Source organism: Megalobrama amblycephala, linkage group LG16, assembly GCF_018812025.1.
Source record: "Megalobrama amblycephala isolate DHTTF-2021 linkage group LG16, ASM1881202v1, whole genome shotgun sequence".
NCBI classification, from domain to species: domain Eukaryota; kingdom Metazoa; phylum Chordata; class Actinopteri; order Cypriniformes; family Xenocyprididae; genus Megalobrama; species Megalobrama amblycephala.
The window spans coordinates 9,730,668-9,746,039 of record NC_063059.1 but is presented as its reverse complement, the minus strand read 5'-3'; the positions used below and the strand labels follow the sequence as shown (position 1 = coordinate 9,746,039).

The 15,372-nt window shown below is 37.9% G+C and overlaps 1 protein-coding gene across 1 annotated transcript in view; it reads left to right on the top strand.

Annotated features, from left to right (window-relative positions):
• Positions 1-15,372, top strand: part of col4a4 (collagen, type IV, alpha 4) — an 86,402-nt gene that overhangs the window by 12,722 nt on the left and 58,308 nt on the right. Inside the window, 1 exon segment of the mRNA XM_048160454.1 lies at positions 8,520-8,591. Within this exon segment, the coding sequence (XP_048016411.1) occupies positions 8,520-8,591 (72 nt within the window).

Sequence of the window (15,372 nt, the reverse complement as noted above, 5' to 3'; positions counted from 1 at the left end):
TCAAAATACCCTAATAGATTTTTTTTTAATTAATTTTTTTAACTGCCTATTTTGAGGCATCATTAACTATGCATCGATTCAGGCTGCGGCCCCTTTAAATCTCGCACTCCCTGTGATCTGTCAGTCACACACTTCTTAAATGAACAGTTTTATTGTAAGTCAGTGTTACAGGGCTGAGAAAGCCATATGCATGATATATACAGAGTTTGTTATGATTGAAAAACAGTAGTTAAAGGGTTAATTCACCCAAAAATTAAATTTCTGTTATTAATTACTCACCCTCATGTCGTTCCACACCCGTAAGACCTTCGTTCATCTTCACAGCACAAATTAAAGGGTTAGTTCTCCCAAAAAAAAATTCTGTCATTAATTACTCACCCTTTTGTTATTCCACATCCATAAGACTTTCGTTTATCTTCGGAACACAAATTAAGATCTTTTTGATGAAGTCTCAGAGCTTTCTGTCCCTCCAACGCAACTACCACTTTCAAGATCCAGAAAGTAATCTGTGTGAGTGCTTTGTTTGTGCAAAAAAAAACATAATTTACCACTTCATCTGCAATGTGCGTTCACAAGAGCTTCACGACGCATACGTATTGTGTTCAGACTTGCGCGTCAACTCAATGCACACGCGCTGGTGTTCACGAGAGCATCACGACTCATTGTGTTCACGCGAGAGCTGACATTGTTGCATGAACACCCCTTGGATAATATTATCTTGTAAATAAAGTGGTAAATTATTATTAGTAGAATTTTTTTTTTTTTTTTTGCACAAACAAAGCACTCAAATTGCTTCATAAAATTGAGGTTAAGCCACTGGATTCACATGGAGTACTTTAATGACGTCTTTCCTCCCTTCGGACCTTGAAGTGGTAGTTGCATTGGATCTCTATGGAGGGACATAAACCTCTCAGACTTCATAAAAAAGATCTTAATTTGTGTTCTGAAATGAACGAAGGTCTTACGGGTGTGGAACGACACAAGGGTGAGTAATAAATGACAGAATTTTCATCTTTGGGTGATCTAACCCTTTAAAGGGATATTTAAATTTAATGTTTATCTATTTACCCCCAGAGCATCCAAGATGTAGGTGACTTTGTTTCTTCAGTAGAACACAAATGATGATTTTTAACTCCAACCGTTGCCGTCTGTCAGCCGTATAATGCATGTCAATGGGAACTTCGTCTATAAGAGTAAAAAAAACATGCACAGACAAATCCAAATTAAATCCTGCGGCTCGTGACAACACATTGAAGTCCTAAGACATGAAACGATCGGTTTGTGTGAGAAACCGAACAGTATTTATATAATTTTTTACCTCTAAAACACCACTATGTCCAACTGCCCTGCGCATCCAGTTGGTGAGGTCAGAAAACGCGTTCTGATGACGGAAGTGATGTCTCGCGCTTTGCTTCAATGAGTGCGAGAGATCACTTCCGTTGTCAGAGTGCGTTCAGATCTCACACACCGGATGCTCAAGGCAGTTGGACATAGTGGTGTATTAGAGGTAAAAAATATGTTACCTGCCCCAATGATATAAATACTGTTCGGTTTCTCACAAAAAACGATCGTTTCGTGTCTTAGGACATCAATCACCTACATCTTGGATGCCCTGGGGGTAAGCAGATAAACATCAAATTTTCATTTTTGGGTGAACTATCCCTTTAAGATGTTTTTTATGAAATCCCAGAGGTCCCAGGTTTTTTGTCCTCCATGGAAAGCAACGAAATTACCACATTCAAGGTCCAGAAAAGTAGTAAAACAGTGTTGGCCAATGCTGGAGCCGGCCAATACTGAGCTGACGTTCTGACGTAGAACCTGGAAGTGCTGCAATGTAAATGGCATCAGAGAATGACAGGGGAGAGACGAGTTTGTTTTACTACTTTTCTGGACCTTGAATGTGGTAATTTCGTTGCTTTCTATGGAGGATAAAAAAAATAATTGGATTTCATCAAAAATATCTTAATTTGTGTTCCGAAGATGAACAAAGGAAGAAATTTCATTTTGGGGTGAACTAACATTTTAAGTTTAAACAATCTTTACTTTTACATTTTCAGTTTTCCCAGTACAAAACTACTGATTTTGAATGTGCCCAGAGCAAGCTGCTATCACCGAATAACATAGTAAAAAAAAAAAAAAAGGTTTAATAATATTTAACACATTAATTATTTTTGTTTGTTTGTTTTGTTGTAGTGGTTATATAAAAATATGACAGAGAAACAGGTAAATTACTTAATACTCACCCACAGTGCATTTTCAGCTATCTTCTTCCAGCCACACAACTGGCAAACACTTTGAATAGGCTCTTTCACACAATCAAAGATCACTTTTAAAGTTTGCTTTATATCAGCAATCAGGACTGAAGAAGTGAAGTTAAGCACTCTTAACCACTGACCCAAACTGCACTGTGAAACCTTTCACAAATCAGAAGAGTGAAGTTAGAGACTCCAGGAATGGTTAACTGCCCAAAAATGCAAAAAGATTTCACAAATCAGAATTGTGAAGTAAAGCACTCAGGGAAGGGTTATGTAAGAAAAAAATGACGAGGACATTGAAGATCTTGATGAAGAAGTTTATTGCAGCGTAGCAGTGACAAAGTACATGTAGCACTTTGGGTTCATTGGCATCGGAATGAACCCAGAACATCCAAATCTCAAACCGTTTATCCTGTTACAGTTTACCACTTTTCATGTAAATGTAGTTGCTCATGATTTACCAGCTGTAGTCTGTATGTTAATGAAGTTGTGACACCTCATTGTCTGAGATGGTTCTCTGTGTCCCACACCCATTCCCATTCTACAATTAATGACCATTTGCTCAGGATATGATCAACCCAAATGGTGCAGAAACAACATAAATGTTGACTTTCTTCTTCTCTATGATAATTAAGCCATTTTGGGGATGAGCTCATTCTAAAATATACTTTGGCTTGGAATCTGGGTCCAGTGCCTGTTTCCTCTCTGACTTATTAGCAGTTGTCCTTTACTTTCTGATTTAAGGCGCCAGACAAAGTGTCAAGAAAGCACATTCTTAACAAAACGCATGCCTCACCATGTTTAAATCTCAGCATATACCTTCAAGTTTTTTAGAAAACCTAATGGATCTTGTTTGGCAGCGTTCATATTCTTGATCACAGTTTCTAGTTCAGTTGTATTAAATCCTCTGACCATGGTAGAGGTAATTTGCTCTTCCCTTCCTTCAGTAGCATGCATAGTTATAGTAGCATGAACTGTAGCCGTGGGAAATCTAATCGTACACTCTGAGTTTTGACTACTGAATGTCTGAGAATCTCTGCCATTTCTGGAAAGTGACACCTTATAATTCTTACTGGTGTTTTTCTCAGTTATGCCATTCTTGATCATAAACTCACAAGCTGCCTTCATTTCCGCCAAATTGTTGGACAATGTTTCCAACAGATGATTTAAGCATGTCATTGTTAGTTCTAAGAAGCACAGTCTCATTCTGCATCATGACCTTTTCTACTTTCCATAACATTTCACTAGCCAGTCTGCAAAAGACGATTAAATCAATGATTGCATGGGTGGGAACAATCTAATGCTCCACAAATCGACTGATCGACTGTCTCTTTCATGTTCCCCACTTAGAACATCTGATACACGTAACTTCACCCTAAAGTGCTTCTGTAGATTGATGCTTCTTGAATTTTTTGTTTTTTCTGAGCTGCTTTGTCCCGAAATGTGCATAGTCACGTGAATGCTTCACTTTGCATGAACCAAGACCACTACTATATGGAAGTTCAAGTCCATTTACTAACATTTGAAATATATAAGCCTGTAGCCTATATTATATTATCATATATTGTGTCATAAACAGTATAAAAACAATAAAATAACAGTACAATTTACTTGCCTCCAACAACACAGTACAAATTATTAGTATTATTATAATTGTTGTTTTTGTTGATCCATTTAATTTATTATTATTTCTAATTGGTTGCAATCATTTAAAGAAACATGAACTAAACATAGGGCTTAAATTTGTTCTTCCATGTCTGTGTAAATCAGTTGAGGCAGCAGACTGAAACTACTCGGTTGATCTTCACATTATTTCAACATAGCCATTAGGCTGTTTTAGGCTGTTAATTTTCAGTAATGTACCATAAGTTTGTATTGCAATTAAACATATGTCATTCATACTATGATGAGGAAAATCAAAACTGCTAAAGAGAACTAACACCTCCCACCTCCACCCCACATTCATGCTTTAAAATTATTTTGGTGGGTCTTGAGATAGATTATACTTAGTTGGGCCTGGAATGGAAAATTTGGGAACCCCTGGTACAGAAAGGTGTCAACATCAGCAGCAAACAGTTCAGTGCTCATGGATTATACGTGTTTTTAGCATCCCTTGCGATCAAGGGATTCAGCTGTTCGTGCAAGGGTTGGGAGGATCATTCCACCAGAGAGGAACAGTAAATGTGAACGTTTGGAAAAGTGACCTTGTGTTTCTCTGTGGAGCGTGTGCTCATTTTAGATGTGTCTGGGTTTGCAGACATTATGCACGATAAGCGTGCTTTGTGAAGAATGGTGTCTGATTGCAAACACAGTTCATCACTCTTCCTTTTCCTTTTTTTATTTTTTAAACGTGGCTGACTACCTCCAAAAAAGACATAACATCCTTTCCCTCTTGTACTGAATGTACTCTGTATTCACATATTTCAGTCTGAACCTGCTATCTCTTTTTCTTCTCTCTTTCTCTGTTGTGATCTTTCATTATCTCTGTGTTTACATTCCTTCCATTGTCCTTGTTAGTTCACATGTATGTCAGTCGATCTCCTGTGACCTCAATATCAAACGTCTAGTCTGGTTTTCCATAAACAGTGCAAGAATGGCAATATACTGTATTACCAAGATAAAGCCCATGCATGGACTGAGACAGGCGTCACATACTGATTCCAACCAAAAACATGGCAATTTTGTACAAAACATATTATAATGTCATGTAATCCTTAAAGGGTTAGTTCACCCAAAAAATGAAAATTCTGTCATTAATTACTCACCCTCATGTCGTTCCACACCCATGCAAGACCTTTGTTCATCTTCGGAACACAAATTAAAATATTTTTGATAAAATCCGATGGCTCAGTGAGGCTTCCATTGACAGCATTCAGATGCCCAGAAAGCTACTGAAGTCATATTTAAAACAGTTCATGTGACTACAGTGGTTCAACCTTAATGTTATGAAGCGACGAGAATACTTTTTGTGCACCAAAAAAACGAAATAACGACTTTATGACAATATCTAGTGATGGGTGATTTCAAAACACTGCTTTGTGAAGCTTCGAAGCTTCACAAATCTTTTGTTTTCGAATCAGTGGTTCAGAGCGTGAATCAAACTGCCAAAGTCATGCCCCCCAGTGGTTAACCATTGAAATTTCGAAATACTTATGACTTAATGAAGCCTTATTTACTGAAAACATGTGACTTTCACACTCGGAACCACTGTTTCGAAACAAAAGATTCGTAAAGCTTCATGAAGCATTAATTTGTGTTCTGAAGATGAACAAAGGTCTTACGGGTGTGGAACGACATGAGGGTGAGTAATTAATGACAGAATTTTCATTTTTGGGTGAACTAACCCTTTAAGTGCTAAGCTGATCTTGGCCTATTGTGTCTGGAATAAAATTGGTGTTTTGCATTGTAGGAAACTGTTGGTTCTCGCACATTAGGCACACACATTTGAGCTTTTTTCCTTTTAAAGGTGCCCTAGATTCAAAAATTGAATTTACCTCAGAATATTTAAATAACAAGAGTTCAGTACATGGAAAAGACATACAGTGAGTCTCAAACACCATTGTTTCCTCCTTCTTATATAAATCTCATTTGTTTAAAAGACCTCTGAAGAACAGGCGAATCTCAACATAACACCGACTGTTACGTAACAGTCGGGGTGTACGCCCCCAATATTTGCATATGCCAGCCCATGTTCCCAACATTATGAAAGGCATTAGACAAGGGCAGAACGTCTGGATGTGCACAGCTGAATCAACAGACTAGGTAAGCAAGCAAGGACAATAGCAAAAAATGGCAGATGGAGCAATAATAACTGACATATTCATTCATGATATTTTTATGATTTGTAATTGTCTTTCTAAATGTTTCGTTGATGTTGCTAATGTACTGTTAAATTAGTTAGTTACCATGTTTCTTACTGTATTCACGGAGACAAGAGCCGTGCTATTTTAATTTTTAAACACTTGCAGTCTGTATAATGCATAAACACAACTTCATTCTTTATAAATTCTCCAACAGTGTAGCATTGCCGTTAGCAACGGAGCATATAGCCTCAAACTCATTCAGAATCAATGTAAACATCAAAATAAACACTGTACTTACGCAATTAGACATGCTGCATGACGAACACTTTGTAAAGATCCATTTTGAGGGTTATATTAGCTGTTTGAACTTTTTTATGTTGTTTAAGGCAAGCACGAGCTCTTGGGGGCGGGGAGCACGCAATTTAAAGAGCCACACAGCCTGAATCGGCTCATTTCTAATTATGCCCCAAAATAGGCAGTTAAAAAATGAATTAAAAAAAATCTATGGGGTATTTTAAGCTGAAACTTCACAGACACATTCAGGGGACACCTTAGACTTATATTACATCTTTTGAAAAAAAGTTCTAGGGCACCTTTAATGGTGGTTGGCAAAGCCACTTGAAGTTGTATATCGCTACCTACTGCATGACAGCTGATGTAAAATAAAGGATCTAGCTTAGGAAAGCTGATAGTACGGATATCAATCAGTTAAAAAAAAACTTAATCGGCCCAGATACTGATCCTTGAGATTGGCTCGGGATATCCCTATATCATACCCAGCTCTTACTTTGCCTACAAATTAAAGTGCTTATGACCAACTAGAATAAAACTAGACTTTAAATAAAACTATAAATAAAACTAAATAATTTTATTTAATCTGAGGTGCAGTCATGAATGACCAATGAGGTCTGTTCTAGCATGTCACATGCAGGTTCTATGCTTCCTTGTTTAGCATTGCCTATTTGATTTTGTAACGAATCTTTCAAAAGTAATTTATTTACTGTTTATTTTTATCTGCCGTCAGACCATCTGAGACGTCATTGTCATAATACGTTGCTGTGGGTTGTGTCTTGCTTCGGACTTGACTGACAGACTGGTGACCGACACAAAGCTTCATGCTTTCTAACCTTATCTCCACTTTTTTTTCCTTCTTTGTTGCAGTTATTCTGCTTCTTGTATTTTATATGTATAAGCAGATACGCAGAATACAATAAGCTGTATATCTGCTTATACATAAAAAAATACAAGAAATGTATATCAGTAGCCCCATATTCATAATTGTTACACATCTACCAAGGTCTTTATACAGTAGAATTACTATAGTAATTGTCATATTGGAATTGGATAGGTGCCCCTTTTTTAAATTTGAGCCCTTGATAATCTCTGCACATCCCTATATAAATTGGATTGATTTTCATAACTTTAATACTTGAAATGTGCACCAAGCACTAGGTGTCAGATCGGGACTCAGAATCGTCAGATACTCAATATCCAATGACACAGATTGGATCGGGGGCGCAAAAAACCTGATTGCGACATCCCTAGTATGAAGTTTAAAAGTTGTGTTCATTAGTTTATCTTGTTATGGTTGATGTTTTAAACTTCTTTTGCCCCATGGAAGGGTCAGTGATGCATTTTATAATAAATTAATACTTAATAAATTAAATACATTTAAGAAATTACATTTCCAAATATGATACAAAAATAATCATGAAATAATCGTGATTATTAAATAATCATGAAATAAAATTATTTATGACTGAAATTATTTGTGTTGAAACTGTTGAAATAAAATAATTATTATATGTAAATTAAAAAATTATAATATAAATTCAATATTTCATTATATTTGTTAAATGCTGATATGCACAGGCTCACAAGACTACGTAAGAAATTCACGTCTATTTCGTGCTAGAAAACCAATAAAATGTCATTTATTCACATAATTTTCTCTCTCTTATAATGTAAAAGAGCGTAAATGTCATCAATTATACTTACTGATGAAGTCTGTCAGTCAGAGGCTTCTATAAATGTTTAGTTTATTTGTAGGGTTATTACATTTAAATGAAATGGTGTAACACACATTTTGATGTCAGAGAGTAGAGGGAGGCTCTTTTTTTGGGGGCTTGTAAGGAACCTCCTAACAACCACCCAGAAAACCATCGCAACCAAACAGCAACATAATAAAAACTATTCAGAGCACTTTTGCAAAAGCATAGCAACTCTGTGGCAACAACCCTGAACACACTAGCATTGTGACAGCACTTACCACTGGCAAACACCACTCAACTATATAAATGTGTAATCTAAAGAAAACACAAGCAATGAATGCTTCAAAATAACTGATTTTTTATTTTTAAAGAAAATTAGTGAGTTTCCACTTTGAATTGCTAGTGTATATGAGCCTTGTGTGTATGAGCGTTTTTTACTCCATTCTTGACACTATATTTCTGTGTTTTAGGGGGACAAGACAGAAGAGTGTGGAGGTCGAGACTGCAGCGTCTGCCAGTGTTTCCCCCCGAAAGGAGAGAGGGTAGGCCCTATTACATCATTTTGACTTTGTGGAACATTATGACATCATAGTCACTGCATTATTGTCTTCATTTTGACATCATGTAGCACCTTGCAACATTGTGACATCACAAAAAGATTCTAGTGTCTGGCTTTACAGTTGTCCAGGCCGGGTTCTGAGACACAGGGTGTAGGGCTGGGTATCGATTCAGATGTCCCAATTCGATTCAATTTCGATGTTCAAGGTCTCAATTCGATTCCATTTTGATTTTCGATTTTCGATTTCGATTCGATTTTCAGATTCGATTCTAGATTTTTTCAGTGAATTCAATACATTCTTCATTGGCCCCACCAAAAAAAAAAAAAAAAAAAAAGAATAAAATAGTTATTGTTTTTGTTGTTTTTGACCCATGTATAGCCTACCTATATTGTAATAAATAAGGTTATGACACCCGATATTTTAGATACCAGTGAAATTTAAAAATTCTTGATTCCATTTGAGACCACAGCTAAAACTACTAATATAAATTTCAAAGATTATTAAAGACAAGTAAATAGTCATTAATTAAAAAGAACAAATAATTAAACTACAAGCAATAGCACTGTAAATAATCTTCACTGTACACAATAAATAAAGGTTAATCCTTATTAAAATTACAAAAACATTATTCAGTGAAGATCGGAGTGATTTTCTCTTTAGTTTGATTAACATTAAAGGTGCCCTAGAACCCTTTTTCACAAGATGTAATATAAGTCTAAGGTGTCCCCTGAATGTGTCTGTGAAGTTTCAGCTCAAAATACCCCATAGATTTTTTATTATTCAATTTTTTTAACTGCCTATTTTGGGGCATAATTAAAAATGCGCCGTTTCTATGCATGTCCCCTTTAATTGCTCACACTCCCCACCCCCAAGCTCGCAACTCTGTAATACATTGCATAAACAAAGTTCACACAGCTAATATAACCCTCAAAATGGATCTTTACAAAGTGTTCGTCATGCAGCATAACCAGATTATGTAAGTATAGTATTTATTTGGATGTTTACATTTGATTCTGAATGAGTTTGATAGTAGCCTATGCTGCGGCTAACGGGGCTAAAGCTAACATTACACACTGTTGGAGAGATTTATAAAGAATGAACGTTGTTTATGAATTATACAGACTGCGTGTTTAAAAATGAAAATAATGACGGCTCTGATCTCCATGAATACAGAAAGAAACGATGGTAACTTTAACCACATTTAACAGTACATTAGCGACATGCTAACAAAACATTTAGAAAGACAATTTACAAATATCACTAAAAACATCATGATATCATGGATCATGTCAGTTATTATTGCTCCATCTGCCATTTTTCGCTATTGTTCTTGCTTGCTTACCTGCATAACGTCTGATGATTCGGCTGTGGTGCTCCAGACGTTAATACTGGCTGCCCTTGTCTAATGCCTTGAACATGAGCTGGCATTATGCAAATATTGGGGGCGTACATATTAATGATTCCCGACTGTTACATAACAGTCGGTGTTATGTTGAAATTCGCCTGTTTTTAAGAGGTCTTTTGCACAAATCAAATTTACATAAGAAGGAGGAAACAATGGTGTTTGAGACTCACTGTATGTCATTTCCATGTACAGAACTCTAATTATTTAACTATGCTGAGGTAAATTCAATTTTCAATTCTAGGGCACCTTTAAAACACAGAGAGCTTCTGGAATTTTAGGTGGCTGTCACTTTAAAACTAATCTCTACTGCTTACCATAACCGTAACCGACTATGTTTACCAAGATACTCGCAAAAGCAGAGATTTTGAGATAAATTTGTGTGAATTTATCCGTTTAGATGCAAGGAGAGGTGAAAGAGAATTAATTTTCTTATTTGCACCATGAAAAGTAAGCAGAAATGACAAACGGGTAATAGTAGAAGTATTTAAATAGTAATAGCATGTATAATAATAATGATACTAATATTTTGTGATGACGGCAACAGTAATATCAGTAATAATAATAACAGTAATAATAATAACTTAGTAATAAGATTAACTTCAATCAGATATTATGTCCATTGTTTGCGGAAATAATTATGGAAAAAATCGATACGTGGCTTTTGAAAATCGTATCGACCACATTTTAAAAAACGATTAATCGAAAAAACGGTTTTTTTTTGCCAAGCCCTAACAGGGTGTGTGTTTGTTTGTGTGACGAGGCATGTTACAGAAGCTCTTTAACCTCATTATCTAAAGCTGGGTGCACACTGTACGATTTTGGCTAAATTTTGAAAATCCTAAAAGATTCCTCTGATCCTAGGCTAGTTTGACATGTTCACTGACAGCCTATTGACCGCTTCGTCCCTCAGATGAAATTCTGGCAATGTCAGAAGATTTGGTGCACAGTCCTGCAGTGTGACGTATATGAGTTGATGATGAAAAAAATGTTTTCATGCGCGTGTCCGTTTTTAATGCATCTTGACTGTTGTACAGTCTGACATAAATTAAAGCTGAAATCCCACAGTGTGACATGAGGATCATGTTCATACAGTCTGACAAGCAACAGTCATAAAGAACTATTATAAATCGTACAGTGTGCTCCCGGCTTAAGTCTCACTCTAATCCTACTGTATTTATTCTGTTTTTCGCACAACATTTAGCACATGTTCTCTCTCACACACACACTGGCACACTGACCCATTTTCATGCCAGTGGTACATGCCTGTTCATGTACCTGAGCAGCTGCATCCAGGTGTTGGCATAATGCAGCTCTCGGAATGTTCTTAGAAGAGGGAAAAAAGATTAAATGTGTTAATGAGCATTTCAGAGGCACGAAGGCTTTGCTTCAATTAAGTGCAGTTTTACAATGGAATGTTACAGGGTGTGTGTTTATGTGTGTGTGTGTGTGTGTGTGTGTGTGTGTGTGTGTGTGTGTGTGCGCGCATTTCAGGTGTGCACTCAGTTTTCAGCGATGTTATTATGCTGTCAGTTCATATGTTGTCAGCCAACCAGCTATCCTCCTCCTCTGTACAAAAATAACTAAATATTATATTATAATATTATATATATTTATAATATTTTAAATTTAAATTACAATATTCTCAATATTCTTATGCTCACCAAGGCTCCATTTATTTGATCAAAAATACAGTAAAAATATTGTGAAATATTATTACAATTTAAAAGAACTGTTTTCAATTTTAATATATTGTAAAATGTGATTTATTCCTGTGATCAAAGCTGCATTTTCAGCATCATTCAGTCTTCAGTGTCTCATGATCCTTCATAAATCATTCTAATATGCTGATTTGATGCTCAAGAAATATTGTTTCTTATTATCAATGTTGAAAACAGTTGTGCTGCTTAATAGTTTTGTGGAAACAATTTTTTTCAGGATTATTTAATGAATAGAAAGTTCCAAAGAACAGCATTTATTTGAAATGGAAATCTTTTGTAACATTATGAAAGGCTTTTGATTAATTTAATTTGTCCTTGCTGAATAAATGTATTCATTTCTTTTGTATTAATTTTTCAAAGAAAAAAAATCTTGCTGACACCAAACTTTTGAGTGTATAAAATGTTTTGGTGCCAAACAGATTGTTTGATATTTAAATGGTGGAGAAATATTAGGCTGCACAATTCTTGCCTGGAAAATCCAGCCTCATCACTGTACCAGCGGATGAGTCTGGTCTGCCATAGAATCAATTTGATTTCTAGGGCGGAGCAAATTGAGCAAACAGGAAGCGGAGTAAACCAATCAGAGAAGGGCGGATATGACGTTAGCAAAGCGACAAGAGAGTCAACAGCGAAAAGTAAATAATTAATGTGTTTTTGGTAATTTAAAACTGAATTCACGGCTGAATAGAACAAACTCTCGGGTCTCCCGTGCGCAGTCTTTGTTGATATTGAAGGGACTTTCGCCGCACTAGAGTGACGCTGTTTGCGTCACTGAAATAAACAAATCTTACGGTTTGGAGTTGACTTGAATCGCGACGGAGGGCGGACTGACCAGACTGATATAGGCCTATCTTGTAGAAGATATATCAGTCTGGCCTTGCCAGGCAAGCACAATTCATAATGCAAAGTTAGTTCAAGTTAGTTCAAGATAGCTAAGCCACCAGCATGTTTATATTCAACTGCCTGAATAACAACATCCAGATTCTGGCATAAAATTAATTATTACTTACACGTACACACTGTAAGTTTCAGGAGTGACAACCGCATTTAAATGCGGGAGTGAATCCCCTAAATTATCGTTAGCTACGTGTGTGTACGGAACACGACTCACTCTCGAAACTGCGATGATTGACAGCTTGGAAACCATAGCGACGTTCTGGCGTCTCTCATGTTTGGTATCCGTTATCGTGACCAAAGTAATATTAAAGTGACAAAACACTGGTTATTTTCAGCAATTTAAAAACACTAAGGGGCCGTTCACACAGAACGCGTTTTTTCTATTCCAATGCGCTACTTTCCCATTGCTTGACGGACGTGCATGACCGTTACGCTCGCGTCTCGCGTCTTTTGCAGCGCCTCGAACATGAGCGCCGCGTTTTTAAGACGCCGTGTCAAGTTAAAAGACTTTCAACTTTTACATGCAGCGCCGCTCATCAATGTCATTTCCAAAACAGTGGACCAATCAGAAGAACTCGGAGGCGGGGCGAACGTTGCAAGCTTCTGTTTACAGTAGTAAGTTGGCATGACAACTGTTTTATATGACGGCAACATGGCGGAGGAGGCGCACATTATTATCTTATTTTCTTTTTTTCCATGTCAAAACTTGTATCTGTCAATTCTGCTGTTTACCTATTTTTATTATTTCCGTTGTTGTCGTTATTGCCTCACGTCTCAAAAGCGCGTCTCGAGACACTCGCGTTCTACGCTGCGCTTTTTTTTTAAAACCACTCCTGAGCGCCGCGTCTCGCGTTTTTAGACGCAAAGACGCGTTCCGTGTGAACGGCCCCTAATGCTGCGTTCACACCGAACGCGTCTGGGGCGTCTGAGGCGTCTGATTTACATGTTAAGTCAATGTAAACGCGCGTCTAGGTGTCCTGCGGCGCGAATCAAGCGTCTAGCGCGGCGCGAATCGGCCGTTGACGCGCGAATGGCGCGGCGCGAATTGAGCGTTCACGCGGCTGACGCGCGAATTGAGCGTCTGACGCCCAAACGCCCGAGTTGAAAAATCTGAACTTTGGCGTAAATTCGCGGCGCGTTAACCAATCAGGGACTCTGCTTTGGTAGTAACGTGTTTATGATGTGATCAGCGGTGGAGACCAGAACAAAGATGTCGCTGCCACCCTGAGTTCTATGATGTGTCATTATATTTTTATCGAGACAGGAATAAAAAGGACCTTGCCTGGAAGAGAATAAGCGAAGAAATCGGACAATCTGGTTAGTTGTAAAACTTTTTGCATGATTTTAGCCGTTGATACTAGCCCACCTTCTAGCTAGCAAAAGTCGGCCGACATAACCGAGTTAAATTGCCGCTACAGGTTTCAACCTGACGAGATTATGTGTTTATTCAGAGGATCTGTGCAGAAACAGATGAAAGCCCCTCCCATGACGCGAATTCGCGTCTGAACACACTTTGTTTAGACGCGCGAATTGAGCGAATTTTACGCGCGTCTGAAGCGTCTGACTTCAAAATGTTCAAGCGTCCAACTAGACGCGTCTAGCGCGAATTTGACGCCCCAGACGCGTTCGGTGTGAACGCAGCATAACACTGTCGACGGAGGCGTCGTGTTTCGCCGCGCATACACGAGAGACACACGTTAAGCCGAGTTCAGACTGCACGATTTTAGCCCCGATTTTGGCTCGCCGACAGGTTTTGAGAAATCGCCGACAAATGCCCGAAATCACAGGCAAATCGGTGCTCGTTCACGCGAGTGACAATCACGCAGTGAGAATGAGCAAAGACGTGATCTGAGAGAATCGCCGACGAGTCGCCGACACGCGTGAGATATTTGGCATGCTAAATATCTGGACCTGTCGGCGATTCAAAATCCTGCAGTGTGGAAAGTGTTCTGACTGAAAACTACATCAGCAATGACCGACAGCCAATGAGAGAGCAAGATACAGAGCAGCGGAGAGTTCGGGAGTAGTTATAGACCAAAATATCAGCAAGCATGGCTTCGTTTCAGATAAACATTACAATTTTATCATACAGAAGCAAAGCACAAACATTTGCTTGACCATCAACAGCAGCACATTGAAAAGTTATGTATTTTTTGCAGAACACACAATCCTTGTTCTTCGCGTCTCCCCAAACATTTCCTTCTCTATATTCTTCTTTTCTTTAGCAAATCAGCGCACAGGGAATTCGTATTTCAAGCTTCTCGGACAACTATTTTTAATAATAATCCCACCGTGTGTCTCAAAGCTCTCAGTTCAGTAGTCAGGGCACTGACGGGCCACATTCACTTTATGGAGTTATTAAAGCTGTGAGCAAAGTCTCATGAATCGCGATTTTCAGTCATGTCTCGCGTGTGTTTGGTTGTGAAACGTAGTTTGCGTGCCAGACAGAGTTGTCGGCGATTCTTCCTATTGTAAAGTCATGCAGTGTGAAAACTTCTGTCGCCGATCCATTGTACAGTATGAACATAGCAGCGACTGAATGCTGGCCAAGATATTCATGCAGTGTGAAAAGAACAGTGACCCGACTACTTTGAAAATCGTGCAGTCTGAACTCGCATTACCGGTGCACGTAAACGTCATTAACAACTAAGTTGTTCAGTTCGGTTCCGTACAGACTGCATTAGAATTTCTGTAAATGCGGTTGTCACTACCTGTATTTTTCGGGAGTTAATACGGTTGTAGA